Source organism: Amblyomma mixtum, chromosome 1 (assembly GCF_055824585.1).
Source record: "Amblyomma mixtum isolate Tamu chromosome 1, ASM5582458v1, whole genome shotgun sequence".
Taxonomy (NCBI): Eukaryota; Metazoa; Arthropoda; class Arachnida; order Ixodida; family Ixodidae; genus Amblyomma; species Amblyomma mixtum.
Window position 1 is genome coordinate 264,451,700 of NC_143012.1, and position 24,152 is coordinate 264,475,851.

The window sequence follows — 24,152 nt, forward strand, 5'->3', positions numbered from 1 at the left end:
GCTGTCCCATTCCCGCCTGGCTGAGCGGATCCTGCCAGATATACATGTATTTGTGGACACCCGACATCGACTTGTGTCTGTGATTCATCTTCAAAAATTTGGTGACTCCGGACTTCGTGTCTTCGTGCCTTGCGCTTGCATAAGCCGCTTCGCTAGGCCTGCCATCTCCCGGAGCTCCAGACCCCGCATACCTTCCATCGTGTAAGCCATGGCCATGGGTCCCTCCACTCATGTACCGTCTCCGTCGCGTCTCACGCCGCCACCTCATGAGTCCGCGGTCTTCGCCCTCACGCTCCCCGATTTCTGGTCAATGGACTCGGAACTTTGGTTCCTCACCATCGAGGCTTTGTTCTTGCGGCAGCACGTCACTTCGCAGGTGACCATGTTCGACCACATCATTGGTGCGCTCACACCTACTACTCCGGTTACTCGGAACGTCCTCCGCTCTCCTCCTCCCGATAGCTCTCACGATCATGTTAAAGCGACGCTCATCAAGCGAACTTCTAAATCGGAGCCGCGTTGTCTGCAGAAGCTCCTTACCTCAGAAGAGCTAGGAGATCGCAAGCCCACCGAGCTTCTGCGTCGCATGACCGCCCTGGCTGCAGACCTCGTTACTTCGCACGACAGCGCTTTCTTGCGGGAACTCTTCCTGTAGCTCTTGCCACCACAGGTGGGCATGATCCTTAACTAGTCTGCGTTTCAGACCCTGGAATCCCTGGCTACGCTGGCAGATAAGATCATGGACGCCGGTTTTTCCCTCCCTTCCAACAATTTATTGCCACCCACGCTTGCTGACGTCTCCAGTTACGCCTACAGCTTACGTAGCGCTATGACCACTGTCGTTCCACCACATCAGCGCCAGTATTCTCGTCGTATCCAAGTCCGCCCCGGCCTTCAACACTGCACTCACGTCTTTCTTGGTCACGACGCCGTACGCCCACCGTTACGGCCACCATATGATGGTCAGTTCCAGGTGCTCCGGAGTGCTCATAAGCACTTTCTTCTGCTCATCAATGGCAGGGAGGACACGATCTCCGTTGACCGTCTTAAACCTGCCCACCTTGACTCTGACGTCATCGCCAACTGTGCAGTTGCATCCCCTCCCCACCGTGCCAGTCCTCGCCGTGTCTGATTCGTGCCAATAGTATTCGCTTTTCGGTATCCCCACTTCGGTCATGTCTTCATCGATAGAGGGGGTGCCCTATAGCGTGCCATCGTGTTCCGGCGGCAGAAGACGACGACAGCCCCAGCACGTCTGCCAAGCACGCGCAGACTGGATATCGTGGCTGCTCAACTGACTGCCAGCGGCGCGCTGTCCCGTTCCCGCCTTGCTGAGCGCTCCTGCCAAACATTTCTGTGGAGACCCGACAACAACTTGTGTCTGTGATTCATCTCCACAAGGTTATGAAATTTGCTACTTAACGTTGCTTCACGGCAGAAAACTGGGATAATGAGAGAGATGTCGTGGCGGCCTTAGCCCTCCAGTGAATGTAATAAGACTCCTGCTGCTGATCATGTTGCGAGAAGAAATGCGGGTGGTGGTGGTGGTGGTGAAAACAATTATTTAATCATAGGGAGAGGTGTTGGGGTCGTCACCTGAAGGGTCACGCCCTTACAACCACTAGGTGGGATGCCTAATAAGGCACACCATTGGCGTTTGCCGCAGCCCGGGCGCGGTGCGTTAAGGCCCTTTGGGCCTCGAGGGTGCAGCAACCGGACAGGGTCGCCTCCCAGTCCTCTCGGGTGGGGTTTGGGGTAGGGGGTAGGGATGGGTTCTGCTGGCAGGCCCACACAATGTGGTAGGCGTCAGACACCTCCCCACAGTGTGAGCACCGCCCGTCGAATGTAGCCAAGATTCGGATCCCGCGCATCGATCTATCGTTTGGGATCCAGGTCACCAAGGCGTCCACGGAAATGAGGCAGCCGACGCCGCCTCCCGCGCGCTCTCTTTCCGGGCATTTCCCACGGAACCCGACGCCGAGCAGGACTTCGATTTCAATCCGATTTACACTTTTAAGGAAATATGCGATTATTACAAATCCACGCACCAAAGCAGGAATGCGGCTTTTCAGTGCACGATAAGGCCCTACTGGGCTCAAACTGTAGCGAAAGAATGCAACCGACAGTACGAAGGTACTATTCCGAGACATACTTGAGGCTCACAGGTGGAGACAATAACTTTTGGTTTTCTATGCCGGTCTTAACTATTGAATACGATCGTTCAATACTACTTCAATATTTCCATAACCTCACCTTACAATGTTGAAGATTTTTGCCCAAGAAAGCTGGACTTGAGTTTTGAAATTGCGCCAGTATGAGCGTAGTTTTTTCATCCCTATAATTGACAGTACACAGACGCCGCCCATTGCTGCCAGTGTCAAGAAATGCTTTGTTTCTAAAGGTTTGGTTTATACATGAGAATCCTATGCGTTACAACACCTCAACGTGAATTCGCTATTGCGTATTGCAAGAAACCTCCTGACTGATTCCGAATGTTAACGCTGTGACTTCGTTGGCGGTAACTTTTCAGCTTTGGGTGGGGGGCTCATACACACAGACACACCTTTAGGAGTGCCTCCGGATCGCAGTTTTTGGTTCCCTTCATGGGAGCAGAGCTATAAAGACTTCAATATAATAAAAACGGAAGGGGAGTCTCAGAGAAGCGCGTTCTACAACCGGTAAACCCCTGCCGCAGAAGGCATGTACAGCCGTTAAGCTGTGCATAAATTCGATCAAATATTTATTCGCATCCGTTAATCGTTGCTCTGTCTAAGGTGTTAGCTTCAGTGGCGGCCTCAGTTAATTCACGTGCTACTCGTCTTAATTCCTGCAATGTTTCTGGGTATTATAGGCATGAAGAGAGGACAAGAGAGGAGACTTTAATGAATAATGGAGAGGTCTGCCTGGTTATGGGCCTGGCACGCTACTGCAGATGGGGGTGAAAGAAGAGGGTGAAAATGAGAAAGACTGAAAAAAAGAAAGGTGACATCAGACATACTCAACACTCATGCACTCACAAACACACATGATTGCCAAAGTATGGCCACTAAACCTGTGTCCCTTAGAAAAACTAAGAGTGCTTTTGTCCCTCGCTATGCCGAAGTCGCATTAGTCCAGGGTCCAAGGACATGCTCTAGGTGCACGGGACCGCCCTGATAAGTCCTAAAGCACTTAACAGTGCCTTGCGATGGGTATTAAAGATTTGGCAGTGGCAGATCAAGTGTTGAAGGTCCTCGCGCACACCACATGTTGGGCACCTGATACACCAATTTTATAAATATAGAATTTAGTAAAGGCAACGTCCAGACGAATTCGGTGCAGGCAATTAGTCACGTCTATCTAAATTGCGTGGCATGCAGAATTCACAAGTAGGGTCGATGCGAAGGAGGGGTCTGTATTGACGCCGCGGATCACACCACAAAGGGCGTTGCATCTGCCAGGATTTAGTAGCGAGAAGTCTCGCGCCATCACTAAGAGAAAAGGGTATGGGTAGGAACAAGGAGGTGTCGCCATGCGCCGACCTTGCTACATCGTCAGCACAATCGATGCCTGCGAGGCCACAGTGACCTTGTAACCACTGAAGCACAACACGGTGACGTAGCTCACAGGCCTCGGTGTGTAACCTGTTCAAGTCATCGACGATTTGCTCCTGATGGCTTCTTGTTGACTTCATCGATTGTAGAGCAGCGCGAGAGTCACTGAAGATAATCCACGCTCTTGGCGGTTGTTGTTATCGGCATGGAATGCGCTGGCAGTTCGTATTACGCATATAATCTCGCAAGTAACCACACAAAATAATTGTATCATCCCGGTGCGGACGACAAGGAAAATCGGCAGCCAGGTTGTCAGGAGAATACTGAACGTCGTGTTTTATTGAGCGCTGATATTTATAGCTCAAGTTGGAAAGGGGTTACTGTTACAGAAGGCAAGGGCGTGGGCAAGGGCAAGGGGTGGGGAAGTAGCTGACACAGATAGCTGGCCTGCCTTTATCTGATACTATACATTCTCCTCCTCAACAGCTGGTCACCACCAGGCTCTGTAATGCTGGCTTGTCTGCTGGAAGTGCTGGTCGTAGGCAAGACGCTCTGGTGGTCGCATTTGTCGGGTCGGCCGTCACGGTGGTGGTTGAAGCGATGACTGACCTGTCGTCGGGGGAGCCACAGTGACTGTTGGGGCCAACGCTTAGGGCTGGAGCAATGGCTGCTGCCGCAGTGCCGATGGCTCCGCCCAATATGGCGAGGCGTTGCAATCGTCCGGCTCTTCGTCTTCGGATGAGATACACCAAACTGTTCCTTCGTTGCGAACAGGTGTCGCCGGTTGCCCGGAAATAGCGTATCGTTCTTTATGCGCACATGAAAGGCCCGCGGCCCGAGCAATGCAACTATTTTGGCTTTCCGCGACGAAGTGTCTTTCCACTCACACGAACCACGTCGTTGTTTTTGAGGCGAGGTAGAACCAGCTTTTTGTAGGTTATCTGTCGGAGTTTCTTGACCACTACAGCAGGGGTGGGATTGAAGCTGGGCACTGGTGTGCGCAGCTGCTTTGCTTGCTGCAGCTCGCATGGAGACTGGCTGTCTTCCATAGGGCTTGCCCTGTAATTTTGCATACCCAGCAAACAGCACACTTTTTGCTGATCCGTTTTCTTTAGCATGCGCTTGACGATTTGTACTCCTTTTTCCGCGGGCAGGTTAGATTGAGTGTAATCCGGGCTTGATATCACATGTTGAAAATCTTAAAGCTAAAAGCGGCGAAATCATGGCTGCTAAACAGAGCGCCATTTTCTGTGAAAACCTCGGCCGCGATACCATACCTCCAAGATATCGCGCCGATCCCATCAATGACAGAAATGGCTATTGTGTCGGGCAGCCGCTTCACCTCTGGGAAATTGGGCATCGAATCGTACACGCACAGGTAATGTCTTCCGCGGTGACATGGTTTATTAGGCGTTTGCCTAAGAATAAAAGGCTCTGATAGTTGTTTATATGCATATGTCCTGCACGTTGGATAGCTATCAGTCACTGAATGTCTGAGTTGATGTTCGGCCAGAAGGCCATTCGCCTAGTCCTAGCTTTGCAATCCACCGCCCAGGTTGGCCTCAGGCTCTCCATGGTATTGGTCCTCACTTTCGGCTGGCCCTGCAATCTTTTGTTCTAGCTGACTGATTTCGTCCCACTTCTGACACAATGTATCATCCCCTTGCGGGGCGACAAGGGAATTGGCAGTCAGGGTGTCAAGAAAACAATGAACGTCGTGTTTTCTTTGGCGCGCATATTTTTATAGTTGAAGGTGGAAAGGGGTTTGCAGAAGCCCAATTGTAAGCACGTGGCGATGTAGCATGCACAGATAGCTGGCGTGCCTTGATCTGATATGAAACAGTATCCCTATGTTCAAAGGGCCAGGTTTTCGTACCTCGTATAGAGTCAGCCTTATTTACGTATGCTGCAAGTAAATCGCTTTTCAACAGTCACCGACATGTCGTAGAGCTTGAACCGCAACAACTTACCTGCCACTATCCTAAAGCTTTTGCGTTCGAAAATGCGCGAGGTTCCAAACGAAATTGCAACGCTGATAACGTTGATACATTTACAGGCTGTTGTGCCATGTTAAAACGCTGTATAGATTCAATAATGGTTTCTTATATTATGATCATATTACAGGGCACGAGCATTCTTCGGTATCCGTACTCCGACGAAAGACATCTTGTACAGACTGCTGCGATAGCCCCTTGTAGGCTCGGACAGCAACTGCTTTGAATATAGCGCATGCTATATAAACACAAAACTCATTCATAGCATTTTCCTTCTTGTTGACAACGTCTTCAAGTAAGAAACTTCGAATGCTGAGAGCTAGAACAGAAAACCTTTAATCTTGAGGGCTCGAAAAAAGTTTGATTTCGAAGTCGTTTAGAAAGCGGTTCGAGGAAACAAAATGACGTATCCGGCGGAAACGGAATGCAATCTTATTTTCTGGGCGGTGCTGCATCTCGGAATTCAATTTCTCTCTCTGCATGCCCAATGATCTCCTGCCCCAAGTTTTCATTTTACTTGCTGGCGTTCCGCCGCATTCAGCGCAGAAAACAAAGACGAGGTCAGTGAACCAAAGGAGAAGTTGTTCCTTGTTCCCATTTCTGATTGAGCGTCGAGCGAAATTGAAGGGTTCAAGTGATTTCTCCATATACAGCCAAAGACAAACGCAAAGCAATGCCATGTAAGCGACCTTACATGAAAAACAAGATAGACAATTGGAAGCTCGTGACGCTCATTTTTTAACGCTCTTTCGTTTGCATGCCCAAATTCTCATGCTTGCAACATGCCGTTTTCTCTACACCAGGTCGTTCTCGTCAGCATGTTTCTGTTATACGTGAACACTTGTTCGAAACAAAACGTAAATACACTGCACGCGGGGCGCTTTTTTTTTTTTGGAAAGGTGAATGTGAACTCCTACTCGCTCCCTTTCTCTCTCTAAGGAGAAGGAGCGTGGGTGTGTGTGGTGTGTTTGTGAGTGCTTGTGCGTACACCCATCGTTCTCTAGTGGTGCACCCCATAGCGTCATCCGCCACAAACAATCCACGCAGTAAGGTATTTGTCTGGGCTACTCGATACATTGTTCACGCAGCCACCTCCAGCCTCCAGATGAAACCGCCAACCAGCAGCCTATGCAGCAGGGGAACGAAAACCAACAGCTCACTCAAATTGAAGGATGCAAAGGTAAGGCGGTCAATATAAAAGAGAAGTTTTAAACCAGTACTGCTAATGCAATTTGTTGCGCTCCATCGAAGTTGTATGATCCCCTCTGCATTTTTTTCGCTGCCTGGACGGTGTTTTAAATCAATCGTTTCTGTACAATCCTTGCGTCACCGGCCGCCCGGAATTCTCAACTAAGTCTTGCTTAGCAAAGTTCTTATATTTTATGTTTCAAAATCCTGCATTTAAATCCTTTCATCGAAACGTGAACTTTGATGACAAGTAATTAAAACGGCGCTCATGCGCGCCCTCTCACCCTCTCAATAGTCAGACCCCTATGAACTCATGTCCATTTTATATGTGCCCTTCCGTCCGTTCTTATTACGCGTATTCGCCTAATGCGCATATTTAGCCTTCACGTATTCCGACAATGACCTAGCCCTCATAGGGCGCTAAAGTCTCAAGAACATGTCATCGTGCTTTTTTTCTGGTTATGCGCATTGCACGTGTCATTGCTCGCAAATTTAGGTGGAGATCACGGAAAGAAAAAACTTTCATTTTAAGTATTTCTTCAGCTTCTGCTGTTCTTTGTCACAGTGCAGAATGCGAATGTGATACCTTTTAAACTGTCTGAACGAGGACACTCGACGGCAACAGAAAATGGTCATCCTCACAAGCCCCATCGATGGCAGCACTAGCCATAAGAACGTAAGGGCGCATTGCTTAACCGCTGAACCACTCTGCCACGAGTGGTAGGACGAATCCCGGGGATATGCGGATGCAGATTAGAGTGACCCATTCCGCACAATAAGCATTAACCCATTATCTCTATCCGGACATTTAAACTTAAGTGAAAACCGAAGGGCTAGCGCACCTTATCAATTTCTGCTCAAACTAAGCAAATCGACCGTTACTGTTTTTTATAAACGCGCTCGCCATTCTCCAGTGCTGTCTTTGGAGAAATGAGAATTATTTTTGATGAAATTATGTTCTGGTTCTAAATAATAATAATAAATGGGTGCTTTATAGTTTTCAATAAATACATACGAAAGGCGTACTTTTTCCTGCTGGAAGAACCTTCAGTGCTTATTCGGTTGTAAATATGTGGCTGAATTTTGTGTTCATAATTCAACTGTCACATTGTTTACATATCTCTGGTTCTATTAGCACAAGACAAAGTAGTTTTCTTTCTTTCTGTTTTGGATTAATAGTATCCATCGAAAGATCGCTTACAGTGCTTCAAAGATATGAAGAATTATTCTCCCGTTACAATTTTTTCTTCAGACACTCATCCGAATGCTTATTTCGACGGTAACCGTTTACCCTCCCTTTGCATAGGCCGGATTAAAGAACCGTTCCCCATCCTAATGTATTCTCAGCACACTACTGTATGTTTTGGACTTCATTCTCGATTTCAAGCTTTATTTTTGTTTTCATATCCACCTGCAGGTTGATTTCTTCAGCTTTTCCGAGTGCTTCCCTAAGACTGCATATTGCTTCTAGCGGCGAGCCTCTAAAGTGTTAGTTTCATTTGTTATCAATACAAAGTAACGTAACTGTTCCTTGCATAAGCTAGGCTACTGTTGGTTATCTCGCAATTGATTCCGGCCACGATTACTCCTAGCAGATATAACTAAAGGCAACCATTTTAGCGTAATTTTTAGTTTGGAACGCAGAGTACTCAGAAATAAGCAGACAACCATCCCAAAGCACAGTTTCCTTTGCTTGCATAACACGAGCCTGAACTTCACTAAACGCGAAATGTACAGGGTCTTCCACTCTTAGTTAAAATGCGCTAGCGCATGGCCGTGCTCTTTGGAGGGTCCCTGCGTCCGAAACGGCTGCGCATCGAAGCGAAGTGGCAGATGACGCGAAGCACCACGTCCAGGTACACCTTCTCCTGCGCAACTTTGCTGCGATGAGCGACTGTGTCGCACGCGGTGGCCCTCTGAAGAGTGCGGCCGTGCGCTAGCGGGTTCTAACTAAGAGTGGACGACCCTGTACCAAGAATGGCTAGATATTTTCAGGTGCTAGAAATATCAGGTTTACATTTATAAAAAAAACATAATATCGTACTTTGAAATTTAAATTACCGGCATCCCGACCGTTTTTCGAGCTAATCAATCATATAGAGGGGTTTGAGACACTGCTATTCTATTAAATATTTCGTGTCTAGCAGTGCTCTCTGCAGTACAACTTGTTACTTACTGTGCCACTTGGAAATTGTCAAACTAATTATGATGCCCAAGGGCGCGTTATTGTGGGGTTTGACGTCTTCTTTTACTGCACCAAGTACTGCACAAAGCGATGTGTAGTTTACGGAAGAAGGTTCACCAGAGCTAATTAGAAATTTAACTAACTAATCAAGCCCGTATCCAATCGCCCTCAGTTGAAACATTCTGGGCATGTCTAGTTATTACGGTTGTCACACCACGTTATGTTGAGCGCAATTGAGGCTACTATAGGGAGGCTTCGAGCAGCCCCTAAAGAAGGAAGCGAGTTAGTTGGCTCTGAAGCTTTCGGCATTTAAATTCAAAAATTTCGGTTTAAGATGTGTCGGAAATGACTCTTAGTTTTCAGGTAAGCGTGTCCTTCCAAGCAGATCTGCAAAAATGCCTGAGATACTTAAAAATGCGGCACAGAAACTGCGAAACATAACATATTTCTGGCCTAGCTTTTGATCGAATTTACGTTCCGTTACTAGCGGCAGAGATCACCTGCGTTTACCGATGCGCACGCATCGTGAGATGCTTATGAACCAATTAATATGAGCCCAGGCACGAGTACAAATTTAAAAGAGATAAGCGCAGCCAAATTCTGAATGTTCCGTGTAATTGAAGCACCATTTAACATCTGGCTGTATGAAAATAAATTCAATTTATTTGTGAAATCAAGACCACCGTCATTTATTCCACCATTAAAGACCTTCGGTGGGATATCACATAAGGGTGGGAGGAGGGAGCAGAACATAAAATTAGAACGATATTTAATGGCCAGAATCGATAAATATGATTCAAAAAGTTACAGGGGAGTGCAGGTCGTTTCCTCCGTTAAAGAAAAGTAAAGGTCTTTTAGAACTTATTAACAGGAAGCAAAATCTCCAACTGAAAAATGTTTTTGGATGTGCGCGCACGAAACGAAACAGGTTTGGCTAGTAGAAAGACTGGAACAGTCCTTCAAATCTACCCATAGCATGCAGTGCACAGGCAGTTCTGCTCACTATCAAAAGAGGTCAGGACACATTGCTTAGCTTCGATTTGTATTTAGATGATGTAAACTGCCGCTGTGAAGAACTGAGTTCTGATAAAGGGCAGATCTGGAGGCGGTAGACTCTGATCATGAGGCCCCGGAATCTAAGTGAGATATCATTGCATGAGAAGTTACACTTTCAGAATTTTTGCAGTTCCAATCTGTACTTATGGGATTATTTCCTCATGAGCTCCAGAGATATAATAGCCGTGTTACAAATGAAAGGTTGGCTTCTTTTCGAGGTGATCGAGAACGTTCCGCGTACCTTGCCTTCATATTGGAGCACTTCTCTAGTGCTTTTTTACTAGGTTGCACGAAATAACTTTTTAAGGCCATTGCACCACCGTTGATTTACACTTTTGTATAACGTCCTATGTAAAACAATTTTCTGCACCCTGATCTTGGCGCATGATAGCCTTGGCCGCTTATGCGCCCTACAACCGAATACTACACAGCCCACATTTCTCTAGTTATTGTATTGAACCAGATGTTTTTCTTGCAATCCTGCGTACTCATTCACAACCCGGTGCTGAGGGCTTTTCAAAATGTCTGACTTCTCGTTGCTTACTACTTCAGCCAAAATCTCAGTAAGCGCTTGAATTTACATTTTATGTCCACAGAATTGCATGCGCGTCAAAGAGAGATAAATACCTGCCCTTAAGGACAGCCTGATCGCCTCTGCCGCTGAGCTATCCTGTTTGCGGAGCATGTAGGCTCAGATGATATAGTCGGTTTGTAGGTTAGCCGGTAGGAACCCTTTCTTAACTATATTTCCCGAGGAAACTATCAGATCACGAATAGGCGCTGTATTGTGATGGGGAAGAAATCGTTACAGCATGTTCTCAAAGAAGGTGCGCTTTCAAACTTTTCCTCCACCCAACAAAGCTGGCTTACTGAAACTTCTCGGAAGCTAAGCGCTATTAACTCTGCTTTCAGTATCAGAAACTACGCTCCGGCGGAGCCACGTTAATTATAGCAACAACGGGGCCACGACAAAAAAGGCCCCTGCATTGGAAGCGACTGTGTTAAATATTTTCAGGGTCTTCTACGTGATTCTGTTCCAAAGGGTGGTAACGCGACTCCCTTTATAATCCTCACGTATTGTTTCTGCTTTTACCGAAAGGTGAGCTGTGACAGCTCTTCTCGCTCGCATTGTCTTTGGCTACTTCGGCGCTCACACAATCACAAGCGTGAGTGCCCCTTAATTGGAGACACGCTACGCAAAGCCGTTCGCAATTGAGATCTTTGTTTTTGAAAAAAGTTTTACGAAAAAAGTGAGCTTATGTACTCGAGCGCAGAGATATCAGCTTTCAAGGCGGAGGGCTTCTACCTTTGCTTATGGGCTTTTCTCCACTCCAAGCAGGCGACTTCCCCTTCTTGGTTCTTGGTTAAAATATTTTCCTTGAAAAATACAACCCAAATATTTTACCTTTCTTTACCGTTCTCGGGCGGATGTTCGGCGCATGTTTACAATTCTGGTCGTTTCTAAAGTGACGCTTTTCTTTGTCGGGCTTTGTCCTTTGTTGGGCTAGCTGGCAATCAGCCGCCAGTTCTGGTCTAAATAAACACCTGCTCGTAGCAATATTTAGGATTCGAGCGACATTAAAGCGACAAAACTCACCACTTCTAACTCAGTACTTTTAAGCATTCTCTTTATTTTGAGAATTATTTCTTGATTGATGACCTTGAGTAGTTAGCAAGAACTTGGGGGAATTTTTTAGGGCAAGGAATCCGTCTTATGAAAATTCTACTTGACGATCCTTCATCTCAATGCCAGATTGCCCTTATTTAAGTACGCACGAAGCAAGGCAAATTCCTTTAGTTAAAAGCTGTTAATATGAGCAAGCAAAGCCGGCAATAATGGGAGAAAGCTTAACTTCATACTTTCGTGCATCAAGAAATTGTGCAGGCTAGGATAATAAAGGCATCGCGTTGTTGTAGCCATGCCAATACAAAAACAGACAATTTCAAGAGCTCAAACAAATACAAAGGAATGACACATGTCTTGCTTGGTAAAGTCCCATTGCTCTGTAAAGCCAGGTATCTTTTCTAAACGGGCTCACTTCTGTTTATTCCACCGCTTTTTAAGCAACCAGAAACTTGAGTTCTCCGAAGATATTAAGCACCGCTATCAGCAAATCCTGCATTGTATTTGCCGTCCTCCTCCCCATTTGGAGGAACTTCTATTTGGGCTAGATGGTTTTTGTATAAGATGTGTTTTGAAGTAGCTTTGAAGCATTTCGTAGAACTTCTCAGCATCTATGCTCTACAGGACTCAGTGCTTTCGAACCACACCTCGGGATCTAGAAAGCGTGCGTAACGAAAGAATGTGCTAACCAGAGCCCCACAGGACAACCGCAAAAAAAAAAAAAACTGAAAGCACAGAGAAATGGTTGTCAAAAACGCCAGACCAGGACCGGTCGCACGGGACCGAGCGATCGATGCGGTTCGGTAACGACGACGCATAATCGCAACCGAAGGAAGACCTCGCGTAATGTGATCCACGGTTGATTTCTTGATTAATCAAAGGGACATAAGCGCTTGTTCCTGCTCTTCGCGAAGGTGGTACGTGTGTGCGAAGTATAAGAGAGTGTGCATGCACTGATACGTAAAAACGTATTGCTTCATCGAGTTAAAAGAGGAAACCTGGAAGGCGAACCTGAATGAGGGAGGAGAGACATCAGAAACGAAACAGCGTTCGTATTTGAAAAAGCTTCTTTGCAGGACCACTGGGTAGGCGAGATAAGTAAAGATGTAAAACAAAGCGCGGGGTAAGCGCACCAGAACACCGGTAAGTTACAGGGAAGAGATGCTGCTGAAGGATGCTGGCAGGAGAGTGCAGGCTGAATAAAGTTAGTGATAGTTAGGAATGAAGCCCAGTTAAAGACTTGTTCAGAAAGGAGTATCTTGAGTTGGGTGCGCTGCTCTGCTTCTCAGGTAGCAAATTTATATCACCTGTAAAGTCGGTAAGGCAAAAAAATAATTTTGTCGTATACCATCGCCGCGGTAGGATCTAAGAAATGGAACTGTATCTGCTATTGAATAGGTAGGTATAGGTATGGTATACGTGGCCGCAAAGGCGTTGCTCATTCTATAACGGCCAACAACTCCACAGCCGGCATAATTTAGCAGGCAACGAAAAATGGCCCCGATGTGTAGGAGCGCGTGACATATGTGTGAATCGTCGTACAACAATGGCCGTCGTTAGCATTTTTGATACTCCATCGCAAAGCCGGCGGCACCGTAGCCACGCCGGTAGCGAACACCAGTGACAGACTAAACACTTTTTTTTTTAATTATAGTGCTCCTTTAATAAGATTTCAGATATGAGCGCCAACAATAATTCAGCCTTTTCTAAATGATAAACTCCAGAAAAAATGCATCATATGCTAAACAATGTGCATTTTATTGATTCTGACTTTCGATTGTTGGCTAGATTTAGTTAACATCAATATACATGGATTCGCATTCTTGGATCTTCTTACAACTGCCTAAATATGCTTTAACCGCCGGTAGAATATTGATTTTACTTCTCATTATTCCCTTTTACACAGATTTCTAATTTTGCTTCTTCACACGAGTAAAAAAGTGGCTTGAGTAGATCTTATGAAAAAATATTCACACCACCATTCCGCAGCTTATCCTGTTACTTGTTTTCTGGGTTGCCGGCTAAATTGTTTTTCCAATATTACAACTTTGATGTATATGCGTGCATGATGCACCTGATTTATTCACAGCTCACACCCACAAGGCCTGTCCAGGGCGGAAACTGCCTTCCAGCATTATAGCTGCTGTTTAAACAAAAAGAAGCAGCTCAGTGGCGGCTTTAATTAATACTCACGCAGGCTCATTCAGCGCGCGCAACTGCTGGGTCTTGTATTTTGGACGCGAGCTTGTGGTAGGTTGCAGAATGCAAGCTGCTTCACTCGATTTAATTCAGCTGGAGCCTCATCTTTTATATTAGTTCCAATAGTTTGTTCTCTCGCGCAGTTTATTTTTACACCATGCTGTTAACCAGGAAGATAAACTAAAACGAAACTAGAAAAACCCGTTCACAGCTTTCGCACTAGCTTGTTTTATAAGTAAAGGGATGCATACCGGCAAGTGCTGAGGTAATTCAAGAATGCCTGAATTCTTTTCAAGATCGTAAGCATCCTTCAAAATATGGCTTTCAGGGAACTGCGTTAGTCTTATTTTCTATTACTGGCATTGTGCATGCTTAAGGCACAGCCTCAGTGAGCGCCAACGTAAGTAGGGGAGCTCATAGGATTTGCTTTTAAGTTTGTAGATGGGCTATCGTGGCATCCGCGTACGTCGAAACTTCCAAGGTGTGAAGAAATTGTTCCTCTCACCTTCAATAGATTCTGAACGCTGGCGACGCAACATTGGGGCTCTCTGCGATGGCAGAGGATGTGCCATTGAATCGTTGTAGAAAGTGATCGGCTATTTCAGCGTTTTCGTCTACCCTCCGGGACAGCAGCGGGCCAAGATAAGACACGTTCTATGAGAGAGTAAACCGTATTTCCAGCTCGCTGAAGAGGAAATCAACAAAAACGACACGTAGAGAATATTGAAGGGGAGAAAGGATGCTTTAAAATACAGTCCGCCTCGCCGCTTCCCCGGCATTGGGAGCCGATCCCATGAGGCAGGTTACCGAGCCCCGATCTAGGCGGTCGTATTTCTCTAGCGATGAAAACCTCTGCGGTGTGCCGTGTCAGTGCATGAACCGTAGTTGGCGAAACTTCATTCTGAGGTTACGACTGCGGTAGGTCCTGAACTGTCTTTTCTCTATGGCCTGCTTCTTGTTCCTTCGTTGCAGAACTCCTGGTTCCCAAATGTGTACGAACTACTCAGGCAACTTAGCACACATTTCGCCTTAAAGAGATCTCTCGTTGCAGTGAAATCGAAATATGCAAAATTGTAAAACAAGGCCAGGATTTCTAGGCGACACATGAAGGTGCCTCTTGCACAGTGGGCGGTAAGAGAGTCCTACTTGCAGTTGGACAATTCTGAATTCTTAGTAAAAAAAGTCGTGCTAAAGGCTTCATTTTAGCAGACGCAGTTTCGCTTCGGCAGTTTCGCTTCGCGCCCTTTCCAGGATTCTATCTCTTCAATCTACCCTGCTCGAAAAGGTCATTCCTTTGCCTTGACTTCCTCTTTTTATACTTTTACACCACAAGTTATCACGATCCTTAGTTCGAGGTGGTGCAAACCACTGTAACAGTAGGCCGTCAAATAAAAAAAAAGAACTAGAATATTGTGATTGTTTGCCGGTGAGTTCAGAACGGATGAGATGTTTGGTCTTTTAGCTCGAGACGTGGAATCAGTGCAGGTATATCAGATTCCGCTCCTGTAAAATGGCCACGATTTTTATGAAAAGAAGCAAATATGCCAATTTATCTAAACGGCTAGCACTTTTACTCCGCTTGGCAACAAGCCCTGACCAATCGCACCTTATAATAACTACCGGCTGTTATATTTGCAAAAGGGAGAGGGCCGTCATCCGGATGCCGCAGGGCTGCTGCCCTGCTTGGAGACCTATTATGAAAACAACCATATTGATAAAAAATAATCTACACGTATTGTCAATGGCTCTTTTTAAAGAACGAGGGTGCATAGGTTAACGCAACTAAGACACTTCAACAAGCTCACTCAATAAAACCAATGGCGCTGTTCTACTTTTCTCATTATTTACAGCCTCCATTTGATCTTCACACCAGACCTAGGTTCATTCCTATGTAGCTTTCCTGACAACAAGAAATTTCGCTGAGGATATCAACGTTGGCAATTTAATAAAAAGTTATAAATTCTTCTGGTTCTCCATTCTGGAATCTTCTTTACAAATCCCTGTTCGTAGTGACTTTAGTGATCCGATGTCCCTCTTATGTATTTTAAACGTTCCTTCTCTTTTCCAAGTGATGGCCTACGGCACGGGCATTTTTATTCGCATGTTACACCAAAATAACCTAGATACGGTTGTAAATTAATAAGTCTTGAGAAGCTAGGTATGCGAACTTTCTACAACCTGCAGTTTTTAGCTCTGCTCCATCTCGAATGAACGACAAGCTCACCTGAGAATCAGAGGCAACCTGATCCTGCTAATGCTTGGGCGTCGTGCAGAATTTTAGCAGAAAAAGGAAATGAGAAGTATGGGAACTCTATGCGAACCGTAAGGATTTAGTTCATTCACAAACGCCGAGGATTTCCCGTGGATTTCCCCCTGAAAATCACATTCTCATTTTCCTCCCACTCATGCGCATCAGAAAGGCCCCAGAGAAAGTACACGATTCCAACAATGAAACACTCGTAGTAAATACACGAAATGCCAAAGTGGCAAGATCGTTACGCCAGCTGGCTTCATTAATTTTCTCCCTCGCCAACACTGTCGTCCCGTCGTTAGGAGGACTTGAGCGAAAAGAGCCGAAACATTTGGGCGCTTCACGAACCAAAGAGACAAAGCGAACCAAGCCTGAATAGGTCAGAACATTGCGGCTTCCCCGCTTTTGTACGCATGTGTTCTTCGGTAGTTTCCTTTGTCTTTCTCCCTTGTTCTCTTGAAGCACTATAGCCCAATGTCTCCATCCCAGTATGAAAAGAGAGAGGCGCAAAGACGATGTAAACAGAGCCAAATGCAACCAAGCAAAAAAAAATCCTAAAAAAGAAAAAATGATGACGCAGGAGCTAGATAAGACATTCTTGACCGCAGTTCTGAAAATGTCACCGCTACGTGGCCTGCCGCTAAGTGTGTTTCAGGGAACAAAAGACGGTGTAGGTGATTTATAGTCTAGTCCGCCCAGCCTTTTCTAGCCTTGGAGAAATTTTTGCTTTTTCCTTCCTTCAGTTTTCTTTGGTGTGAGCAGTTGGGAAAAAAGAAATGCAGGAATATCTAAATGTGCTCTCTACTTGGTTGGTTGGTTTATGGGGTTTAACGTCCCAAAGCGACTGAGGCTATGAGAGACGCCGTAGTGGAGGGCTCCGGAAATTTCGACCACCTGGGGTTCTTTAACGTGCACTGACATCGCACAGTACACGGGCCTCGAATTTCTCCTCCAAAGAAATTCAACCGCCGCGGCCGGGATCGAACCCGCGTCTTTCGGACCAGCAGCCGAGCACCATAGCCACTGAGCCACCGCGGCGGCACTCTCTACTTCTGGCCATGGCTTGAGTTCAGAAGTTATGAGAAATTCTATAGGAGATGTTCACCAGTTCCGAATAAAAACTGCTCACTAATACTTACCGTTCTGTCAGTTCTGTACAACATAATTAGTATGTAGGATACGCTAAAATACAAAATGTATGCTTTAAAGTTTTACAGTTCCTTTTATATGCACAACACTAAGCGGTATCAATCCCGCTCAAATCTAGAAGGCAGCTAGCATAATTAAAAGTTACCATTCTTGCCTTTGTCAAAAATGAGAACCACTGGAAATGGACGCACGTGTATCCTTAATTTTATAGAGAGGACAAAAGGCAACAGAGCAATAGCCCTTCTTTCAATATAAGAGGAAAGTAAGCAAATCACAGGGATTACGTCTCTAGACGCAACCATCTGATTTTATATCTTCTGTGCTGTCAATTAACTCGCCGAATTTCTAGCCGACAGTTCAAGATTTTTAGACATTTTTATGCTACGGTACTGCTCATATATGGGAAAGAAGTGGCACAAAATGTACTACAGCCGCCACTTTGACAGATTCGGGTGACCGAAAAATAGATATCCCCGGTGTTCTCTAGCAGTAATACTTTATTCGGGCAAATAATTTTACAGGTTAGACCAGAAAAGCTTGAGAGCATAGAATATTTTTTCTTAAAAAGTACTCAATCGAGTTGAACAGTTTTCTATTTTAATTATTTTCCAATAAAAATATCCGTTTTCTTTCTGCAGGCATGAACACAGTTGGGGACAATGTGCCTTGGAGACCTCAGATTTTTGGCAAGGGCGAGTATATTACAACAGGTCTCTTTATTTTATTCCTTTTTTTTTCATCGCCTTCTGCATTATTTGGTTAATCTTTGATATAAAGAGAGCATGGCGATTTCTAAGAGATTTTTTTTTTTAGCGGAGAGAATTGCACTTGTGTCTGTGTATGTTTCCCTCCCTGTAATGACCCTCATGCAGAGGGTTAACAGTATGAATAAATAAAGATAACACGTAACCGCGAATAAAGTCATCATTCTGAAGTTGCAAATGATTCAGGCGGTGCTATTGAACTGGAAACGGTGCAGGAACAGCTGGCTATTTCAATATTTAGGCTAATCCCACCACTTAAAAAAAAACTCTAAATAAATTACGTTATAGGCTGTTGCATAGAAACACGTGTTTGAGGCTCTGAGAATATCTGTAGAACGAGTGCAAAACAATAAATATGATTCCATTCTCCTTCTCAGTTCCTGTGAAAGTTTTCTGCACTAAAACTCAACGAGAGGCTCCTTTTCTAATGCAGGAATTGAAGTCGTTTCCGTAATCAATGGGCGGTGTGTGGTTCCGAATGAATAATTAGTGGTGTATTCGGCGCCTTAAAATTTATTTTTATCCGGTTTGAAGATTGTCATTGCAAAACTGTGGCTCCGGTCTAGGACAAGTTCACTTAATTAGGCCCGTTCAAAGGGGTGCAAACTCTGCTTCGAAATACTGTATGCCAACCTTGCTGTGACACCTAGACGGCTTGTATTTTGAAAAAAAAAAAGCAATGTCAAGAAGAGCAACTTGTTACTACTATTGCAGAATTCTTCTATGAGATTAGCTAGTTTCTACAGTAAAACTGGGCCGCAGAAACTCCCCTTGCTTGCGATATAAATAGGCCACCTCGTACTTCGGGTCTTTTCAATGAAGTAGATTGCTGGGCACACTGAAACGCCTTTTTTGTGAATTTGTCGCTTGTGCTCTTTTCTCCATTGATGTAGATTTCGTAAAAGAGGTTCCATGTTGCCGCTTTAGTGATGTTTCCGCAAAATGTTGCCGTTTTCGTTGCGCATAGGTCTGGCAGACATGAAACGAAAACCGCGCACAGATTTTGTGTAGTTGCGAGACAGTACTTGGAATTCCTATTTTCTAGCTAATGTTGTATGTAGTGTTAAATTATTTATCCAGTAAGAAATATTTGTCGCTCCGGACAGTCATGTTGCATTTATCAAATATTGACCAACAGGCTCAGTAGCCAGAAGAGCTTTTCTTTCTCAGATAAGGGCACACCTTTATACATTCATCGCGCCCAAGTGAGGAGAGTCTTAGGTGTACTTCTCTTATCTGTGATTCCTATGGTGGCTCACGCAACAATAAAAACTTCACTCGCAGGAAATGAAGCCAACAGCCTCACAGTAAAGGTAAAGGTTGACGGTTCAGACTCTTGCATTGTGCTCTTTTTTTGCTGATATCGGTGTTACACTCGTTCTCAATTTCAGTTGGAGTGTAGGTATATTGCAAGCCTTATTGTCAGCGAGACATCTGACAGTACCCGTCGAACTTAATTAGTTCCAACGAAAAAATCTCGTACATCTCCGATATTTTTTCATGAATTTTTTGTCTTTGAATATATCAAGTGGTCGGCTTTTTTTAAGAACCGAAAAGAAGAGTTCTTCCTTACTCTCTCGTGAGAGACTTCCAACGTAAATTATATTTCGATGTCAAGCTCCTGGCGAAAAACTAATTTTTACGTCAAATGCTATGACATAGCTAAAGAGTACAGTCAAGGCTACCTAAATTTATTCTTTAGCTGTGTTACTAAAATCAATGATTATTCGACTTTTCCGGTCCCCAGAACGCCGGACGGCTGTCAGCTTAACGCTCTGACTCTCTTTTAGGTTGTTCGAAGTAGGTATTCCTCGAGACAGAAATTCTATTTTATTTGCATGTACATTGATCTTGTATTTTCAATGTGTTTAAAACACGGAACAAATGGTGAGTTTTAGATATTAAGTATTCTCTGCCATGGGCGTCCGGAGGGGGGGGGGCAAGGGGGGGCGGCTGCACCCCCCTGGAAAATCACTCACTCGAAGCGTGAGTGATGGCCGCACGCCAGGGGCGGTGGTGCGCTCAGCCAAAAGGGTAAAAGCAGCCCCGCTTCCACGCTTTGGGTCACATCTGCGAAATGCCGCGTCCGGGCACGCGTCTTTACGCCGTTTTCAAACCACGCCGTCGTTAGCTCTGTTGAAGGGCAACCTGTTGCAGACATACAGCGGCACCGGCGAGCATGTGTTTCGAGCCGTCTTGAGATGGGTGTCTGTTTCTTTGATCTCTAGAGAGATAGCGACACGGAGGCAGACAGTGCACAGGGCATCTTCAGGAGGGAAGGACAAATCAGCCGTGTCCACCCCCGCTTTGTCGGGCAGCTCAGGGGCAAGCGGGCGATGAGTTGGCGCCGCCGCTGCTCGCTGTCTCCTCCGATCCACGGGACAGCGCAGTTCGGTAGAAGCGCCGCTTTCAGAATCTTCGGCAAAGGGGATTAGCTGCTTTTGTTCACGCCGACGCAGTCTCCAGAGGCGCCCCCACACCAGCGTTCCTTGCGTCTTCTCTGAAAACCAGCGCCTTTGGTCAACGCAGCCCGATGGCGCCTGCCTGGCTCGCCTGTCACCTCTGGCTGGGCCTCAAATCACAACAGCGCCCGTGTACTGTACGATGTCAGTGCATGGTAAAGAGACCCAGGTGGTCGACATTATCCGGAACTCTGTACTACTTTGTCCCTCATAGCCTGAGTCGTTTTGGGGCACTGAACACCATAAAAACACACAAAACAAATTTTCCGACCGGAGTGGCGAGTGTCCCTTCCCCTTGGAAGTCGCGCGGAAGTAAACCCTTGCACGTGTGCGCGCCTCTGTAGCCTCGTATACATGGAGCCCGACGTTGCGGGTCGGGTCGGGGTGCGCCAGATGTCGGGCTGACCAGCCCGACCCTACCGCGTATACATGAACCGGTTTTCTGTCGGGCAGAGACCGTCGCTACCCCTAGCGTCGAGCACGCAAACTACACGCATGCTAGAGGAGGAAAGACGCCCAGACGAAAAGTTCCCTTTCCCGCTGCTGCTCTTTCCGGCCGGTTGGTTCGCCCGTTCACGTGCGCGCTGTCTTCGAGGCCGGCAGCGGCTCGCTGTGATTTCTAATGGGTGTCTCCGCTGCCGGAAAAAAAAAATCTCCCAGCACGGCCGGTCTCGACGCGCGCGCTTTCTCGCTCTCTTCTTACGGCCTGAGCAGGTGACGAGAAAACAAATCATGGTGAAAACCACTATCCAAAGCCGGGGTTTCTAGTGATTCCGGCGTTTTTTTTTTTTGAAAAGGCGGTCAAGTATCTCCCACGATCAAAATTCTCGAAGTCTTGTAACTAATCATTGAACCACATCTAGAAGATTCACCCGTCCTATGCTGCCCGGAATGGGTTGACAGAAGCCACACCAAATGCTTAACACACCTCATTTCTGAGAAGTTTCTCCGAATTTTTCTCGTCAACTACACAAAGAAATTGACAAACCAAAATGGCAAGCCGTCTGGCTTCATCCACAAGCCAACGCGAAAGCATTTAAGGCTGTAACTGACATCCCTTGAACTGCGAGCCGCACAGCAATGTTGTATAGGTCATTACAAGCAGCGCCTGTTATTGTTTTCAGTCATTCTAAGTATGTGAAACGATATCGGAGTTCCAAAGAGCAAAGGATCTTTCTGATCTGGTGTGTTTCACGCAGTGAGAACAGATGGCACAGATACTTCGAATGTTTTCAAACGGCAAGTGCTATTATTTTATTCATACATTTCCAAGTATCAACAGAGATTGTGCCAGCCCTGAAGATGAAAATAAATGTTTTCCTAACCGTGGCTTCGCCCTGTAATATCTTGCCTCACTTTTATTCCTGCTAGACGCAAATGATACAGCCCTATTCGCTAATACTATGCGCCATCATTGCATGCCGACTTCAATGTTTTGAGATCCATCTACTAGTTCCCTGCTTTGCGTGCCGATAGCAGTGGCTGCATAAGATATGGTCGTCAAGTTCTTCTTCAGTACTCGGAGCAGCCGTTCAGCAATATGTGCAAAGTAACCGAACCAGCCCCCGGAGAGTTGCGGCGGTAGATAGCAACTGCCCCTCATGCACAGGCCGTTAAGAAAGAGCGCGCGCGCCGAGTGCTCCGAGTTCCTGCACAGCGCCAGCCAGACCGGAGAGGAGGCGCTAAGCCGATGCGGCAGCGTATACATGCTCCTTCCAGCCGGGTCGGGCAGAGCCAACCCACCCCCTGCAGTCGGGCTGGCCCAGCTCGACTCGACGGTCCCTTTGCTCGACCCCCTAGCGTATACATGAGCTGTGTTTGTGCTTCGGTGTTTTAGTGGCCGGTTGTCAACGAAGCTGAGAACAACCAAGACAGCGGACGAGAAAACGACGAGCGGCGAGCAGTGTGTGTGCCGTTGCTCGGCTGTGCGGATGCGCGAGCAAGATGGAGCGAGGTGTATGAAGCTGCGAGCGTGCATTTATCTTGTAAATAAGTTTTCGTTGTATATATAGTCATCTTTTGTTTTCAACGTACCCGTTCAACCGTTTTTCCAATCAATGTGTGTGATGAGTGTGCACCGAGAGCGTGTAATGAAGTACAGAAATGAATTTATCACCCGTGTAATCACGCAATTCGCCCAGAAAAATCCGAGGCGTCTACAGTTGCTGTTCAAGGAAGACTGACTGAGTGACAGTAGTTGCGTGTTTGTGACGATATTGTGCTGTGTGCTGGTCATCAATCCGGGTGAGTCGAGAACCCGTATGCAGCAAGACTGAGCACTTTTCTCCACGAAGTGACAGTATCTTTTTCCATTTTTTATTAATTTTAATTGTTTCTTCGTTGATAAACTCCAATGTATCTCTCCTAGCCACGCTTTAATTTGCTGTTTGTAATTTTTATTTCATGTGTGTATTTCACTTATTTTTTTATTTATATATAAATAAATAAATTTACTCCGCAAATAGTGCCTTTTTGCTACGAACATACCCCCCCCCCCCCCCCTCCGGCGCCAACAACCAATGGGCCCCCCCCCTGCAAAAAATTCTGCGGACGCCCTTGTTCTCTGCACTTTTGTGCATATCTATGTCTTCATTTTTGGCAAAGTGCATTGAACATCGCTTCGATACAGAGCTGAATCGGAAGCTTAAAGAGCAGCCTCAACTGCCACTGTAATCAACGGTCACAAGAGGTTAATTTTTCGCAATAGTAAAAAGAATAAATTTTTTTTATTATTCAAGCAACCTGAGTGGTGTTCAAACCAACGTAGCCACAGAGAAATCAGTGCCCCACAGACGCCGTATTGCGGTCAGGACATGCGAGTTCTCGACTGATTATGATTAGCACAATTATGGTGGAGGACGAAATGCGAAAACCGAGAGAGTCCATTCGCCTACACAAGTCATCATCATCATCAGCCTGACTACGCGCACTGCAGGGCAAAGACCTCTCCCATGTCTCTCCAAATAACCCTGTCCTGCGCCAGTTGCGGCCACCGTATTCCCGCACATTTCAAAATCTCATCCGCGCACCAAACTTTCTGCCGCCCCCTGCTACGCTTGCCTTCTCTTGGAATCCACTCCGTTAACGTTAAGGGCCAGCAGTTATATTGCCTTCGCATTACATGCGCTTCCCAAGTCCACTTCTTGATTTCGGCGAGCATGTCATTAACCCGCGTTTGTTCTCTCACCCACTCCGCCCGCTTCCGATCCCTTACGTTAAACTTATCATTTTTCTTTCCATAGCTCGCTGCGTTGTCCTTAACCTAAGCTGAACCCTCTTTGTTAGATTTTAGAATCGGATGACAAGCCGCCCTCAACCATTTAAATGGCCTGGCCACTACGCGAGTACGGCTGCCATAAAATGGAATCCACTCTCAATATCTACGCATTTCCTCTATTTCATTCCATGCTTCTACCTACTCTCAACGACGAGACAGACAGGAAATGCTTAGATTGGCTTCTGTTTCAGAGTGAGTGGGGCAAAAGCTGCCGCTCATGTCCAGCTTATTGTGGATGAGAAAATCTAAAGGGTTTCGAAACGTCTATTGTTTTTCCGAATAGCATATTTGACTACTTCGCCATTTCATCACACCAGTACTATCAGGTATAATCTCTAGGGCCGCTGAGAACGAGCACCTTGCACTCATTGTTTTATTATAAAACAAAAATGATGTGACAATATTTACTCTCACTAGAGCGAGTGCGAGGCTCAGCTCATACTAAAATGTGTGAGTAAGCGGTATAGGTT

The 24,152-nt window shown here is 46.0% G+C and overlaps 1 protein-coding gene and 1 pseudogene across 1 annotated transcript; both read left to right on the top strand.

The window, feature by feature from the left end:
• The first annotated feature begins 208 nt into the window (after positions 1 to 208).
• On the top strand, positions 209 to 655 carry LOC149371603 (uncharacterized). Its single transcript, XM_089580738.1, has one exon. The coding sequence runs from the start codon at positions 209 to 211 to the stop codon at positions 653 to 655; it is 447 nt and encodes a 148-aa protein (XP_089436864.1).
• Positions 656 to 4,846: 4,191 nt separating this feature from the next.
• The window catches only part of LOC149371604 (uncharacterized), a 121,621-nt pseudogene continuing 102,315 nt past the window's right edge, over positions 4,847 to 24,152 (top strand).

Excerpts from the sequence above, each read along its gene's own strand:
- LOC149371603 (XM_089580738.1), top strand. The coding sequence starts at position 209 with ATGGCCATGGGTCCCTCCACTCATGTACCGTCTCCGTCGCGTCTCACG.